At 37.4% G+C, this 18,175-nt stretch overlaps 1 protein-coding gene across 2 annotated transcripts in view; it reads right to left on the reverse strand.

The window, feature by feature from the left end:
• Nucleotides 1–386: 386 nt before the first annotated feature.
• The window catches only part of LOC307165888 (protocadherin-9-like), a 226,988-nt gene continuing 209,199 nt past the window's right edge, over nt 387–18,175 (reverse strand). For both annotated transcript variants that reach the window (XM_079883951.1, XM_079883950.1), the window contains one exon: nt 387–2,627. In XM_079883951.1, coding sequence (XP_079740077.1) covers nt 2,257–2,627 — 371 coding nt within the window. In that variant the 3' untranslated portion in view covers nt 387–2,256. The remainder of the gene's footprint in view (nt 2,628–18,175) is intronic.

The following is an 18,175-nucleotide window of genomic DNA, read 5'->3' on the forward strand; positions in this document are numbered from 1 at the left end:
AAGATTTTTTTTTTTTTTTTTCAATATAAAAAAAAAAAAAAAAATTAGGAAAGACAAAAGACATTGCGATCTCAACTCAGTTGTTTCTCTTAGACAGCGTTGAGGTTAAATGAAGACTTTTGCGTTTCCATCTTTTCAGTAGTTTCTCCTGAGGAAAAAAAAAAAAGAAGACCTGAACTTGAACATTGAAAGTTCAAGAATTGAATATGAACGGCCCACATTTAAATTTTCATTAAAATCAATATTTGGTGACATTTTAGACCAATTACTGAGCAATAAAGATAGAAGAAGAAGCAGCAATTGTTAAATTTTCCCATCAAATAAATGTAGCATTTGAAGACGAGTCAATCTAGCGAGGAACAAAACAAGGCACAAACATGCACAATTTAAAACATTTATTGCAGTAGCGGTATACCTGTAGAGCAGTAACAAGGAGTAACTGTTTAATATCTATGATGGCAAACGTCCCCACAACCAACAAACATACTGCTGAAAGCAACTCACACCACTCTTGTCTCTTTTCATATTGTTTTTTATACCCTTTTTTGTACTTTAAATATTGTGATCAAACATAAAAGTGCTATACAAAATGAATGACCTCACTGCGTTACAAATCAATAATCATCAACCCAATGAAAAGAAGGTGAAACTAAGTCATTTTAAAGCTATTTTGTCTCGGTAAGCATGCGGTTTCATCGTCTGAACTTTCTGCCATGCCATGTGACAAGAAGGGAAAAAAGAACGGCCCAAACATTTAAAGGAAAAACAGAAATCAAACTAAAATCTCAGTCCTTGTATAATGCACATGCTCTTTTGATCACGTTCTATTCACTTTTTTTTTTCTTTTCTTTTAATACCTTCCCCAGTTTGGACAGTGCATTTTTTATTTATTTACTCTTCCTCTGGAATGACTGAGTATGTTGGCGCCTGACAAACATTTACTGTGTTCGGCATTCAGAGACTAGGGCCTGCTGATGTTTCACTGCCGGAGATTGTTTAGATCGGTACGATACGTAGCATATGTCATGAATTCACAGACATGAAAACTACACTCACTTCTCTTGCGTCAAAAATCGTGGGCATACACGATATTTTATGAAAGAAAAAGTTTTTTTTTTTTTTTTTTTTTTCTTTCTCAAATACTACTCTCAATTAAAGCACGAGTTCAATTAAACATGTACAAGAATGACATTTGAAATTAGATGTCGAGAATTTACAAATATATTGCTGTTGAATTGTAACATCGTTCTTCTTTTTTTTTTTTTTAAGAGGAAAAGACATCAAGCTTTCCGTGTCAGTAAGTAGAAATTGAGCATTTACATCAATAATACAAAATAGCTCTGAAAAAATAAGTTTGCCAGGTTCATCGACTCAGTAAATGCAAAAAACTGGGCAATTGTGCAATGTTATGACCGATTGGCATTACCATCCAGGATTCGTTCGTTAATTCTCCTCGAGAGGGGGTGTGTTGTGTGCGTGTTTAAGTGTGTGTGTGTGTGTAACCATGTGTATGTTTGCTTTACAGATCCAGACTGTGGTCCTCTGTTCCAGAAGACAATGACGTCAATGACAAAAGGCCGATACGATGAATGATAAAAGACAGCTGTCATGTTCACTGATCTATTCCATGTGATTATTACAAGTACATAAAATCGGTTAGTATTAAGTCCTATTTACAAACACTTCAACGATGACAGACTAAACGATACTAACAGTGTTAATAAGCACAAAGCTTTCTCAGTTTGTAGATTCCATTTTCTCGGATGGTGTAGATTAATATAGTTCCAAAACAGCTCAAAAACAACCACGTCACAATATTTGTATATATTGGTCAGCCATTATATTGTTTTTTTTTGTTTTGTCTTTTTTATAACCGTGATACATAGAGCATAGCCCTGTTTTGTTTATCCTGAACGTTTGTTTGCAGTCTCTGTTCAAGACGAAGTATAAGATGATCCCTTTTAATGTGAATTTGCAGCAAACCATGAGAGTTTGAGGGCAGTTATGGATTTGCATGAGAAGATCCCGCAGACGGGCCGTCGGCGAGTCGGATTCGCATAGTATACTGTCCTGCATAAGCGATAAAGTCTATGTCTACTCCATACACGTAACTATCACACCGCATAGGCATCGATCTAAGAAAAGGAGGGGAAAAAAGGAGGAATGGACTAAAGCTCTCAAAAGTTGCTGGGATGATCCGATAGAGAGAGAGAGAGAGAGAGAGAAGATGGACACAAAATGAACCCAAAAACACTCTTAAAGCTGCTGTTCTTTAGGACTGTCGTGGCCAGAGGCGGGCTGGTAAGATTTCAGGCTGGCCAATGGGATGTCGGCCATGTGACCGCCGCTGCCAAAATGTCCTTCCGAGCTCCCGTAGGTCTTCCTGTCCCCAAACTGCTCCTGGCTTCCACGCTCACCTTTCCAGCTGCGGGTCAGTGTGTGGCCATTGAGCAGTCTCTCTTTAGCCCACTCCTTTTGGTTGTTGAAAGAGGAAACGGGGGACTTGGGCGAAGGGTACGAGCTCAGGCTCGGAGGCATCCAGCAGTTGTCGGAGTGGCCCAACACCAGACACTCTTGGGTGCACATCTCTGTGGCCTCCACCAAGCCTCTTGGGCCTAGAGGTCCATCTGTGGACACAAACAAAGCGAAAAGACTTAGGATTGTGTGACGAGTTCATAACTTCCAAAGCATAGACCTAGAGTGGATGAAAATGAAGCTGTGTGAGATGAACATAATGTCTCAAAGGCTTGCATCAGATCTAATTTCCTAAAAAAAAAAAAAACACATGCTGAATAAAGAGACAACTGCAAATAACACTGACATTCCACCCACACCAGGACGCAAAGTGCATTGTGGGAATCGATGTGGTATCATGGGCTCAACTGCACTGTCAAATATAATCAAGACTATAATGAAGATAATCCTTAAGGAGTCATTTAGTATTTGCAACATGCCGCTCTGTGTATTTGACTTAATCCTGGTTGGACAGGATTAACATAAAATGAGTGAATGATCAAACACATATTAAAAGATACTGTGACTTCAGTAAAGCGTCATTAAAGTTGCAGGTTATTCATGATAAATCCTCACAAGCAAATGTCTCATGTAGAGACAACAGAAAAAGAAAGGAAAAATCAATCAAACAAAAGTTTAGATATTAATATAATTAATTTTATTTGAAGTTAAATGATCAATTATTATTATTATCATGATTACGACCTCCATTCAAGCCAAACACTTTCATAATGCTGTAATATAATACCGTTCTGTTGAAAACACACTTTCATTTTAACACCAGTCTGCGAATCCCAGACACAAGGCATCTATTATTCATACACTTTGTGTAATACAATACTGTTTGGAGCACTAGGGTTTCAATTCTGCTTCTAATTTCCACCATAACAACTAACATTTCGAACATTTCCTACAATGAACAAAGGGCTTTGAAAAATGCATCGTAGAGGGAGATCAGAGATCGCTGATTTGTGTTTGCGAGATCTGTATGAACTGTATATGAAAGACAGCCACATGCTGTAGCCGGACGGAGCCGATGAACACATGAAATGGGGAAAAGATGAGCGTCTGATGAGGGGAAAAAAGCCAAAGTGCCATGTCTCTACATAATTGGTGTGATAAGCATAAGTGACTGCCAGAGTTACCGCAGGAAATGGAAGAATCGCTGAAGCAAGAGATTTTATGGCATCACTTTAAAATACATTGGGACAAAGGACAGATGACTAATACCAAGATCAACATAATCAGAACACAGCGAGATGCAACAGAAAACAACAAGTTTGTTTTCTTGGTTAGTTCTATTGTCTAACCTATGAAGACATGCCAACATTCTCAATGGTTGTTACTCTTGTATTTTCTCTTTAAAGTATCAATCAAAGTTAGAGTCTCTTGAGTAGGGGTGGGAATCAAAATAAATTGAGCCTAACTGTGACATGTTCAGTGTTTGTTTGTATGGGTTCCACCGTCACACCCAACCTGATCTCACGAGAACATGTAACTATGTTATGATGTGGCAAATTTGTATGAATTTGTTAGAAAACAAAATAAGTATGAAGGTCCAACCCTGACCACTGTTTTTTATAAGGATCCAGATTTAAAGAGGAGTAAACCCTCCTCTGGAGTTAATCTATTCCTAACATGGCAGCTTCATTCCCCTCTTGTCATCAAGCCAATAACATGGGCCATTTGGTGCTTCAGTGTCCCATAAACCAGCGTTAGATTCGGCTCTTATCTCTCATCAGGACTAAAGCTCCATACCTGCTCCTGAACGAGAGGCCAGAATCGATATTTCCATCACTCTGACATGTTTGTGTGAGAGCACGCAATGCAAATAATGGCTGATTTACATCCATAATGTGTGATAAAAATGTGGAATAATGCAGCAACAATCACATCAGCAACAAATAATAATGAATCCACAATACACGCTGACGTTCAGAGATTTTTAGTCACTTTTTTCACAAGGCGTACTGTATGCGCGTGCCATTTATAGAAGCCAGCCCTATTTCCATGTGAATTTAAATATTTATCCCCGGAGGGAGACCTGTCACTCCCGTCTGTTATCAAGGGAAAATAAACTAACTGTAGAAAAGAACAGCCTCCCCACATTCAGACATATGTGTTTATTCCAACGTGATGGCGATGTTGAAAGGAGTTTGTTATTTTTTGTGCTGCCACTCTGTAATTTTGAGGCTCCTGCAGGCATTCGGCATTTTTAATCTACCAGATGGAGTCAAAATGGTTTAATTGCTACTGCCACTCCCTTCGAAGTGAATGAGGAAATGGTATTATATCCTGGTTGTGGAGCTGCTACCAAGTTTCTGTTGTACAATTACAGTGGCATCAGAGCCTGACCAACTGCGTAGAGGATGTAATCAACCAAAGTTCACTTAAGTTCAGTGACGTAAATCCAGAATTGGCCTAAACTCATAGGTGTGCTCACTGAATAGTATACATTAATATTTAATATTATATTAAATTGCTTAATGCCATGTCAGCACCGAAGGATGGATATATATATACACACACACACACACACACACACACACACACACACACACACACACAGTATATACAGTACTGTGCAAAAGTCTTAGGCATGTTAATATCCCATGCCTAAGGTTTCTTCAAGCATCTTGGAGACGTTCCCGCAGTTCTTCTGGATTTAGTCTGTCTCAGTTTTTTCTGTTTCTTCATGTAATCACAGACGGACTCGATGATGGTGAGATCAGATCATCCCGGCTGTTGTCAGACTCCTTGTGCATACACAAATCTCATTGGATTATTACAATTAATGGCAAAAAGAATGTTTGGAAATGTAAACTGATATTTCCTACTGACACACTACAGCAAAAGATATAAATAACTGACTTAAAACCATTTTTTGGGGGGGTATTAACATGCCTAAGACTTTTGCACAGTACTGTATATACACACCATTGTTTTTGATCTCTTATGATACTTGATTCTTAATTGAGAATTGTTTCTATATTAATACATTTATTTATTTCTGTGATCAAATCTGATTTTTCAGCATCATTACTCCAGTCTTCAGTGTCATAAGATCCTTCAGAAATCATTCTAATATGTGGATTTGCTGCTCAATTAATATTTTCTTATTATAAATGTTGAAAACAGTTGTGCTGCTTAATTTTTTATTCCAGAAACTATGATGCATGTTTTTTTCAGTAATCAATAGAAAGTTCAAGAGAATAATTTATTTGAATATATAAATGTTTTGGCACATTATAAATGTCTTATATGAATCTTTTTTTTTTTTTTTTGAAAGAAATCAAATCAGATCTGTCCCCTTTCAAATTGAAGAATTTCAAAATCCTGTACGCAACACAAAACATATTCCCTAAAGAACTTCCTCAATGAATTAAGAACAGTACAGTTCCAATGGCATGAACCTCCCAAACTCTGGCAGCTCCAGCTAATTTTTGCTTATTTGAACTGTTTTTGGAACTTACAAACATATATATTTGTTTCCAGGCATAACGATAAAGCCTCTGCACCCTGACTCCAGGTAATTGCGTCGAGCCAGCCAATCAGATTGGAGCTTACCATTTTGGAAAAGCCAATTTTGAGCACAATATTAGACAGTGCACTGATGGTCTGTGAGTCCTTGCCTTCCCCTTCCCCACAAACCGCCCTCACATCACTGAGCTAGACACAGTCCATCCCTATCACTCCTCTAATGGTCTCTGAGGAGGCATAGGAGCATGGCATTATGGGACTGACATGAGGAATCATGAGGGATGAATTAGAGACTGAGTCACAGTGACAGGAAAATGAATTTCACAAATGAGATTGGAAAGAGAGAGGGCGCTGAGAACGAGAGGAGAGAGAGGGAGAGTGTGTGTCTCTGTTTGAACTTGCCCCACATTTCCTGCTCCAGCAGTGTATTATGTGTGTGAGAGCTTTCAAACCACGGTAACTTTATGGTGAATTTGAGAGGATTTTCTGATTTTTGACAGACAACCCTTGTGCACCACAGGAAATGGAGGACGATAGAAAAAGGGAGGAAACACACTTCACAGAAGAAAACAATTTCACCCTCAAACTCCAACGATGAAATGCATTTCCTTTATTTAAAAAAGCTCCTCTTTTGAATGACTTTCCTGTTCAAAAGACTGTATTTCAAGCACCTGAGGTTATTCAACTGGTCTGCATATAAAGTGCTGTGTTCAGTGACAACAATTATGAAAGAAAGAGAGAGAGAGAGAGAGGGAGAACGATTTTCACATTTACTGAAGGAGATGTGAGTAGTGCTTGCCACTGCAAAAAAAATCCCCGGCAGGATGCCATTTTTTTTTTTTTTTTTTTTTGTGAGTTGCTTTGCTAGAGTGTTTTGATTAGTTGTCCACCCTCATGTCCTAATGATATTCTGGTGCCGAGATATGATTGGAACGTGTTGCTGAGTGATTGCTATGGTGTTCTCAGTGTTTTAGTATTTAGTTGTGGTGTTATGGGTGGTTACTAGGCAATGATATCGAGATATCGTCAGAAGCATCAGCCATCTGCCTTATCAAGAGGATTTGGCATTCTCAATTAATGTATTCAATTATTATTATTACTTTTATTATTAAATTAATATTACAATTCATTTGCCCTACTATAATTTTATAGCGCATCACCGCATAACCGACGCACTGTGAGGATAATAAAAGATGTTAGATTAGCCTTACTCCTCAACATGGAATACTTCTCTTCCCATTTGTTCACTATGGGCTGCAAGAGAAAAATAAAGAAAGACAGTTATATTGTGTCGAGGTAATGCTTATTTATTGAAATGTGGTAGCTAGGACATTGCTAGGTGGTTGCTAAGTGGTTTCGTACTAGTTTGTCTGTTTTATTATCTGTCAGATGTTTATGTTATGCAAAAAGTTATGCAGCAAAGTTTAATACTTGTGGTTAGGAGTTGTGTAAAGTCGGAAATTGTGACCATCTTTTCTTTCCTACCTACTGTGAGGTACGTCTGAGTGAAACAGATAAGGCGGAACTTGATTTTGTCCATCGGGAAATGATTGGTTCGTTGGATCGCTGTCATTTGCGAATTTCTGCGATCTCATGAGTGACGGGTTTCTGGAGGGGAGAGGTTATTGTCCGCAAAAGTTAATGCTTGTGATTAAAGATTATGAGGCCACATGAATTTTAAAAAAAAAATGGATAAATCAATTACTGTATAATAAACACTGAAAAAAATGTCACCTTATATGTCATGGTGACTTTAAAAAGCAACAGTAAGAAAGGAATTAGACAGTCATTTTACAACAACGACCTTTACTAAGAAATACATCACATATTCAGTTCAACCTGGGAAATGTTAGGTCACAACAGTGATATCAATTCTTCCCCAGTATCTTCGATCAATGCGTTTCAAACCTATTTCCCAGTTCCCTCCGTCTTGATGAAATCATTTCAATCGCATACTGAGATTGATCATGTCAAATGACCCTCTGCTCCAGCCATGTTAACTAAATTACTCTTGCTCTGTTCTCTTCCCATTTTGTCCCTTCATTTGTGATTTCCATTCTGCTGACACGGTTGCATCTTCCATTAACATGCAAATCGGTGCTCCACGAGACCTGCCTCAAACAGACGAACCATATCCACCGTACATCGACCACCGTACGGTCCTGCTGTGTTGGCCTGGACCAAACTGATCAAAGATGGTCCAATCATTGGTGATAAGTTAACATAAAATAAAAACAGACCTTATTTACTTGTGTCACCAGTCTTATTGTGTACATTCCATCCTTCCACATTATTAAAGAAAAAAAATAAAAATCATCAAAACAGCCTTTGCGACAACAAATTTAAGCGATAAGAACCAAAGAACCAATTGCTGAAAGTGGAAATGAATGCTCTGTTGATCAACAGACGATTTAAATGCCACACTATATCCTGCTTAACTACTGAAATGTGGAGTCTGAAATCATTTTGCATTACGCCACCTTCACTATCATCATACATCATACGCTAAAAGCATTCAGGAAACCATTTCATGTCTTCTTCAAAAAAGCACCATCAAGCACACACATTCAGGTGATAAGAACCAAACAACTGGATCTATTTCAAAGAAAATACCAACAGCTTTCGTTTTCTCTATGAATCTAAAAGAAATTAGGCACTATTCCTGATTTACAATCTGATTTATGCTCTGTGACTAAACATTTAACATTTAATGATATTTGAGAAGAGGGAAATGTGAAATGTGTGTCTTTTTTTTCCATAGATCCATGGACATGGATTAAAAACATTCACAATCAAGGACTCCTGGCGTAATAATCTTTTTCTGCAGTGTTATTATGTTGACGTCAAGGTTATGGCATCCAAGGTGAATACAATCAGAAGCCAGAGGAAGCGACGCTCGAGCTACACCTTGATTAAAACAGAAACATGGAAGCAGAACTGTGTCAATAGGAAACATATTATTTCCTTTGTTCTGGCCGTCAACCCCTCCAAAATATCATGTTTACAAATAAGTGCCGTGACTGATGCGTTCTTCCGTGTATAATGATCGCTCTCCGACTTCCCGAAAGTCAACTCCATCGCCCTTGTGAAAAAAACAAAAGGAATAAAATCCTTGTTGTTCAGAAGCTCAGCTTGGGTCATTCTTCCAATTACATGACTTCTCCAGATGATTTCCTACACTCCAAAAAATGCTGGGTTGTTTTACCATGGTTGGGTCAAATATGGACAAACACAGCCGTTGGTTTAATTTTTTTAATTACATTTAAACCCAAAGGTTGGGTTTATCCATATTTTAACCAAATGTGAGTTGAAACAACCCAGCATTTTTTAGAGTGTAGAAAATTAGCTGTGCTGCGTCTTTTTTTCTTTTCTTTTTTGTTTTTTGTCAAATGTGGCAGGCAACTGGGGCTGCGATACAATAGCACACGCAGGAAGCTCAGGGAATATCATGCCACCTGTTTTTCATTGTGTTTGACATCTCCCTATTCATAAAGATGTGTTCGTTCACTCGTACGTCTATCGTAATGAAAAGAAAAGCCAGATAACAGCAGTTAACGTTGCTGGCTCTTTTCATCAAGGAGTTATTGTTGGTAAATTTGAGATCAGTTAACAGTTAATTAGATGACTCTTTTACAGAAGTATCATCTGACTTCAAAGATACTGGTACAGTAAAATGGGACCTTTTTGCCTTTAAAATACACCATATATTGGCATATATATTAGCATAGCAATTGGTGAATTAGTATGGCAGTAAAGAACATTTGACATTTACCTCGTCACCAAGATGGTAACCCCCAAAATACACAACAGAAAAAGTATTCTAAATTAGCAGAGCAAAGCATCAAACACTACTAAACCTCCCACTTAACATTAATCTTGCAAAAAACAAAACAAAAAAAAAATTATATATATATAAACACTTTATTTTATAATTTACTCTGCCTTTTGAGTGTCATGGCAAAGCATGCTGGGAAATGGAAATCCCAGCCCAGTTTCATTTAAATTTAAGTTCATCTACACTTAAAGAAACAAGTTAATTAAACTCAAAACAATTAAACTGTTCAGATTACTTAAAATGTGTCAGTTTTGTGAAAAGAAAGTTCTAAATATTCATGAAAGTTAATTTGAACAAATTTGTTTAATTTAAGTGTGCCCTACTGAGCTTCAAACCAAATAAATATTAGTGCTGTCAAAATGATCAATAGTGATTAATCACATCTAGCATAAAAGTTTGTAAATGTATAATATATGTGTGTGTGTGTGAGTGGGCTTTTTAGGCTAATAAACAACCAACTAGCAACCAACCAGAACACCCTAGCAACTGCACATAAACATGCTAAAACACTCCGAGACATCATAGCAACAACTGAAAACGCCCCAGCATCATTCTGCCGATTTTTTCAGGAACAAAAAACGCTAAAGTGTTCTCCAAAAAAATATATATTTATAGTTCCATGGATATTTTTTTTTTTTTTTTTTTTCACAATTCTTTATTTGTTGTTGTCTTTGTTATTAATTGAAATGGCTCTCGTTCTCTTATCCTTGATTGTCTCCGGCCTCTATCGCCATGACCCCCTGTCGTCTAGGCGCTCGGTTGCCGTGACGCCCTCGCCCTAGTTTGGCTTGCTGTTTGACCTCCAGTCAGTCTGATGACTGCACCTGTCACACCAGCATCACCATGGCACCCCTCAACCGGCACATGTCACCTTGTGCGATGATCAAAGGCTGGACTGCAGGATGCTGGAAAGAAATCAAAACCTGTTTGTGTGTGTACTGCCATCTTTAATGACAGGGAGGGAAGTTGTTCTGCTTCAGAAATACAAAGTATTTTTATGAGTACACACAAACACAGGTCAATGACATGACAGTTTTTTTTTTTTATATATACATTCTAATGTAATTAATGCAGACAATGACTTAAATTAAGACAACTATGTGTTTAACATCTGAATTAAATTAATTTATTAATTTATTTTGTCAGTGTCAAGGTGGGGTTACTCCACAGAAATCGCAATTAGTTAAATAATTAAAACTCAAATTAAAAGAGTGAAGTTATTAGAAATAAAACTTTAAGAAGAAAACTTTAAAACAGTTTTACATATTAAATGATGAAATGTTATTGGCATTAGGAAAACTTTTGTAGGCCAATCAAAGCTTAGCTTAACCAACATGAAGGGATATGTTCTGTTGTCACATGTCAATCAAACAATAAAACATGAAATTACATCACACAAATGAACCCTGTAGAGTCCAATGACTGTGTGTTAATATCAGCACATCTCCAAAAATGATCAGATATTTAGACTTTTTTTTAATTTTTTTTTTGTTTGTTTTTGTCAAATGGTATGACACCAAAAAAAAAAAAAAGATGCTACAAGAATATAAGGATTTCTCTTTTTCTTAATTTCAAACATTCTTATTTGTCACTGACCCACACACATCATATCTGCATGGAGAAACCATACAATCAATGAAACCTCTGTCCAGAAGAGTCCAGTTCATCCGACACCTGAGTCTCTCATTGTCTCTTATGATAATTATAGAGATGTCACTGACATTGTTGCAGTAATTGCTAGTGTGTGAACTGATTATTGCTTTAGTAAATGAACGGTTAGATGGATCATTTCAGATGATGATTCCAGATGGATTATCACACGAATAACTCACTAACAAACGATTTTCACAAGGCTACGAAAATATAAATATGGGAGTTCATGCTGACTTTTTTTCTAGTATTCGAGACCTTGTCCTATTTTTTACTGTGTGAAAAGGGAAAATAGGATCATCCATAAGATGTACAATAAATGAAATAAAATAGATGGAATCCACTCTTTTGGTAACAATTTATTTTGATGGTCCACTTTAGACATTCTACTAACTATAAGTAACTTTGCAACTACATGTCGACTAACTCTCATTATAGCATTAGCAGACTGTCTGATTAATATCTGCTAATACTTTATTTTACTTTATTAACAATTCATCATTTATACAGAAATACCTTCTGCTTCATGTTTTATAAGTGAGGCCTAGAGTACAAGCTATAATGCCATCTGAAATGCATAAACACACACTCGCACATACGGCAGCAGATGCACACTTCACAGTTGACAGAAGGTGTTGGAGTGCTGTACAGACGGTACTGATCAGATGGTCCCTCGCTCCAGTACAGCAACAATAGAACAGTCAAGCCAAGGGCAAGGTTCATTAAGTTTACTCTGATAAACGGCTAATAAAGAACATGCACCGACACAGCCTTCAGCCTGGAGAAACACACTGAACCTGGATGAAAACGCACATGAGCATTCCACTGGTGACATGTTGATCTCAGTTCAATGACTCCCATCGTAAGGTAGTGAGTAATGATGAGTTATTCTGATGAACTACACTGAGGCGTACGATTGCTGGAACAGAAAACACTAATGAAGAGTCAACTTGATTCTTTGCGGTTTGGACAGACCAGCATTGGGGAAGATAATTCAGACTGTAGTTTGCCAAACCACAAGCAACTCATTATTTAAAATGAGCATTTTAATCTATCTATCTATCTATCTATCTGTCTGTCTGTCTGTCAGGCTGTCTATCTTTCCATCAATCCATCGGGTCCTAATAACATTATTTTCCATGTCCTTATAAAAAAAAAAATACTTTTGTTGTACAGTAAACTACCTAATTCAAGTTTATTCAATCCTACTGAATAATATTTTCATCAAAACAATAAAATAAGTAAATTAATGGTGACATCAAAATTAAATTAAATATTTAATTTTAATACAAAAAAATATAGAGGGATTCCTCGAGTGAATCATTTAAATCCGAATTAAATGAAATTCGATTGTGATTATTGCCTCAGTTCACTTCAGCACAAAACACAATCATAGCGAAGTAATGACTTTTCATGATAACTCATTACTGATTACTGGATACTATTGTAAAAACCACTGAGCTAATGTCACAATACTGAAAAAAGTCAAGTTAGTAGTATATGTTAGTTATGGATAGTTATTCCCCAACATCGAGACACACACACAAGGCTCATCCAATGTCATAGAGGGACTGAAGAAAAAAAAAAAAAAAACCTTCATACATTACGTCATTATTGTAAATGGACTCAAATGAATTCTGTGAAAGGAGATCTTTATGGCAGCACTGCCAGTCCACCTCCAGCTTTTGTTCGGAGACACAACCATTGCTTTAGTCAGAACAGAAAAACACTCAAGTGCACATGCACCCACTGTCTCCGTCTGCCACCCAACCCATTACCAGAGCTCTGGCTGGCACACGCCCATCCAGAGAGAACAAATGGTCCCAGCGCTCATGCCAACATTACGTCAGGCTCTATAAATGTGAAGCTCAGGGTGACCCCTCGAGGAGTCAGTATCTCAAGGCCACTGGCATCGGCGATGGAGAGCCGCTCGATGCAAATGTCTTTGATAAAACCGCTGGTAACAGAAAACAAAACACTTACGGACTATAAGAAATACATCAACAAAGCAACATTTTTATTTCTACTTCTCCTGCAGTGGTTTACAATTTTCCCCGCATTTTGGCAGCAAACATTACAAATGACACATTATAACATATAACATGCAGTCAGCCACCCTGAAGGGCTTTATTTGGAGATAATGACTGGCTGAATGTACACTATACTGCTTATTATTCAGCGACTTGCCAAATAAATAAATATATAGGCTAGACATGAAATATTGATCCAAGTTGAAATTACTCTATTATGTGAGAAGAAAGAAACCATAGCGTGATACGAGAGTTATATATCTTTATGGGATTCTGGCTTGTGTAGATATTCATGGGGAATTCATTTATGTAAATTATTATTATTACTATTATTATTCAATTAAGTTCTGACTTCCCTCTACAAAAGGTGATTCACCACTTGGTGAATGGCAGGTGTGTCTTGAAAGTTTTATATGTTATTGTTAAAAAATCAATTTCTCAATGGACAAAGTAAATGGGATTTGAGACGGAGAGAAAAAGAGACTTACGACTTGGCCACGAGGAGCCACGACAGTTTGATGTGTCTGGGGAGTGTTTTGGGTGATGATGTGGTGTAAAAGTCTAGCCAGAGCTCCTGTTATTACTGAGCACAGGGTTTCTGAATCTGTCCTGGGTGTCCCTTTAAAGCTGGTTCTAGCTAGTGTTGCATGGCTAGCATAGCGATATAGGGCTGCTTTTGTTCCCTTTGTGGTGTGAACAAGAGAGAAACACTGGCTGACTTACAGATGAGAAGAGAAGGTAAGATGTTTTATATGGCACCGATTGCAAATGTATTGGCCGATTCTGATTTCCGATTTTTTTGTAAGAATGATTTAGCTGATTTTCTAAGAATTGACAGCATATAAAAACAAAAATCTACTTTTCTTCAAGTAAAAATCAGTAATAACATAAGAACAAATTGCAAACAACAGCACAAATAAATGCAATAGAATAAAGAGAGATATGAAATAAACACAGCTTTAAGTTTTTCAGGTGGGTCTAACAGTATATTCAGGTAAGAAATACTACAGAAATTAAAGTAATCAAATGTAAAATAACACTGGATAGTCTTCATTGTAAAAAAAACAACATAAATACATATTAATGCTTACTTGTAATTAAAGATACAAAAGCTATTCAGTCAAGAGAGAGTGATTTTCTTTCTTTGTTCTTTGATTAACATGCCAGAGAACAGGAGGAATATTAGGCTGCTGTGACTTTAAGAGTTTATGCACGGATCCAATATACTTTTACAAATTATCTTTCTTAACTATTTATGTTCCAAAACTGACTGTGTGTCAATTCGTCGTCGGAGCTGGTATTTATACCGCAGAAAAGGAGTATTAGAATAGTTTCAGTTATTTCAGTATCGATACGTATCGAAATATCAATATTTTTGACAACACTAGTGTCTAATTAGGTTTGTTTTTCTAGGTTATGTTTTGGTGGTGGTTCCCCCACGGTTTACTTTGGCCTTACAGGTATTACAAATTGCGAACTTTGTGTCTTCTTCACTCACAGTGAAGAACTTCCAAGCCAGCGACATGTTCACATGCGGCTGTGAGTGTGAGCGTGGCTGTGAATTTATTGCCTGCACCACTGGCAACTAAACGGACCGGCTCGAAATCGGAAAGACGTCCGGTCCGAGCAGGGCAAGCGGAAAATCGTCTGATTCAGGTCCCTGGGCAGTCGATCGGTGCATCTCTAGTTTTTCATTTAAGCAGAATATAGAAAAGCATAAAAAATATACTTTTACATTTTCTGAAGAAAATGTGAGTTGTACTTGCCTTTGCAGATGATACCTTCACGATATAGGATAACATTGTGCCATATAGCGTGGTTGCCAAGGTGTTGCTATGCAGTTGCTATGGTGTTTTTCAGCATGCTATGTGGTTGGTATTACTGGTTCAAGTGAAAAGATGGTCCCTCCTTCAAGAAAGGGCTTTTTAGCTTCTAGTATTATCCAGGAGTCTGAGTTCCTTGGAAAATAATAGCAAACCTCTCCTCAACAAGCCACACAATTTGAGGTATCACTCATATACACAGCATAAATGCTGTAGAACAAGATACATGGCTAAATTTGACATGTTTGTTAAGCCTTAGCCTTTTACCATTGAGTAGCTACGTAAATGCTAATTGTGTCATTTTGTAGTAAAAAAACAAATAAGTTGCAAGCTTGCAATGCATAATCACAATTTGATTCTTTGACCAAATTCTACAGGCCCAGTAAAATTAATGTAGAATTATGTTAATGGAATGTACATGAAAAGGGAGTCTGTGGTACTGTATGTTATGCTGAAGTAAAGTCACAATAATGTTTATTTTCCATCACCATTGGTTTAAACACCTTGTTTATTGTTGCTCACTTAGAAAAGCATTAAAGAAAAAAAAATGTAATTAGTTTTCAGGAAAATATGCTAATAATGTGGCAAAAATGGAATGTTTCTCCTCTATTCTCTCCACATTTGTGGCCTTATGGGAAAGGGAAAAGAGTCAACAAGTTGGAAGCTTCACAATCGCAGCAGATGTAGAAAATGAAAAAAGGAGAAATGACGGCAAAAAGAATGGAAGGACACTTTGATAAAACTTACTCTTAACTCAAGCGCAGGTGATAATTTCAAATGCATTAGTCCCTCCACCTCTCCAGATTCACCATGCAGCTTACAAGGAATATTTCCCATTAAATTAAATCAAACCAAACCACCGTGGGGGTTCATTTCATTTTCTCTCTCTCTTTTCCAAATCAAAGACAAGCAAAGCGCTATGAAGTCGATGCTGAACTTCAAATGGAAGGCTGCAACTTGTCAGCTGAGCAGTCAGCAAAGGTAATTATCCATCTGGCCGAGCAATTCGCATACAATATGAAAAGTGAGAAACCCTGAGTGATACATTTGAAATAAATTCACATGTTTTACATGGAGAGTGGAGACTTTCACACAAGGCCACTAATGTGCAAAGATTAGCTTACACTATTTACTAGTCATTTAAAATGCAAAATGAAACCAGATGAGATCGAGATAAAAGGCTTATATCTTGTCCCTGATAAATCAATTAAACCTACGCACTCCTATAAAATGAGTTCCAGAGCTAAAACTACTTCTCACAAGTTCATAAACCATATGGATGGTAAACATGCCCTTGTGTCACCCACAATAACTTCAGTGTTTATATATTGATGCTGTTCCCACACTCGTGTTCTGTGGTCGTGAGGGTGAAAGTTTGACTGTTTCAGAGAGGTCCGATCATCTGAGATCAATTTCCAAAAAAAAAAAAAAAGAAACAAAGAGGCATCCTCGCCGCGAGTTTCAGTCGTACAAATGCGCCTGATAAAACGGGCTTTCTCATAAAGCTGCAGGTATTGATATTTCCATAAGTAGACTGTAAACCCTGCCGCCATTAAAAGTGATTAAGCAAGCTTTCTGGGGCCGTGGAGGCACAGCACTCCCAAGACACAGATGAAAGAAAGCCACAGTAAAATGGCTTTTATGTCAAGCAATAGAGGTCTGGAGAAAGCCTGCATTTACGCAGTATGTGACCATTAGTCAAAAGTGAGAATATTACCCATAGTAGATTTCAACAAGAAATACCTCCTGCTCTGTCCCTCTCTGCCTCAGCTATTTTGGAGTCTGACACTCCATCTCTCAGAATAACACCTGCTGGCTCTTTCTTGTTATCAGTAGCAAATCACGATTCCCCTTATGGCAAATATATAAAAGGTAGGGGATCTTCAGATGTGAGTCCAAAACACACTGTTTCCTGTTGCAACCAGGCATTATGGCTGAAGCCCTGAGAGAAGTTATTTTCCACACGATAATATTCTCAATTTTTTTTACGACTGAGAAGTCTGTCTGAAGGAGAGAACAAGGCCATCCTGCGAGGCCTTCAAATCCTCCTAGGAAGTTCTTATGAGTTTGGAAATTGGAAATACACGGTCATTTCGTTCGCAATAAAATGAACACAGTCCTCCTCTCTTTTTTCTCGACAAACCTTTTAGTGGTAGTGCAACAAAATGCAAGTAAAATGTGCAATAGGTGAGATGCTTAGTTACCCTTCATTCTCCTCCGAAAGTCTGAATTCCCTGCTTTCTATTGGAGAAGTGCAAATAAACACAACAGTAAGTGATAAACAATTGCTTTTCCTCCACTATATGAAAATAAAACCTGTTCCCAAACACACACACAATAAAAACCCATCCAGGCGGGTTATTGCAGCATATCATTGCCTTTGTCACATTGACAACGGTTCATAATCAAAATGCATACACAAAACTAAAATGCAGTCAACATTCACAGTTAAACATACAGTAACTATGATTCTTCGTTCAATCCGGGTTTAAAGAAAATTCAGAGCTTCCCATGTTATGCCATTATGTTGGCATTTGTGTGCATTCATCTCATTCTGACAGGAGAGTGTCTGACTCCTCTTCAGTAATGAATCCACATTATCAAATTTTTCAGCTCGTCCTTTCATATTCCTTGACCTGCTCATTTTACCAGGACAATCGATTAGAATCACTCTCATCAGTCGCCATCTATATAAATGCAATTAGGCGACTCAGATCCCAAATGCTGTAATTATGCAAATGAATTATGCAAACCTGCTAAATTCCTGGTATTATACGGATATCATTCACACAGCATGACAAACAACAAGCTCAAGCCAAGCAAATATCTTCCATCAGAATCCT

This window comes from Squalius cephalus (genome assembly GCF_949319135.1).
Source record: "Squalius cephalus genome assembly, chromosome: 10".
Lineage (NCBI taxonomy): Eukaryota > Metazoa > Chordata > Actinopteri > Cypriniformes > Leuciscidae > Squalius > Squalius cephalus.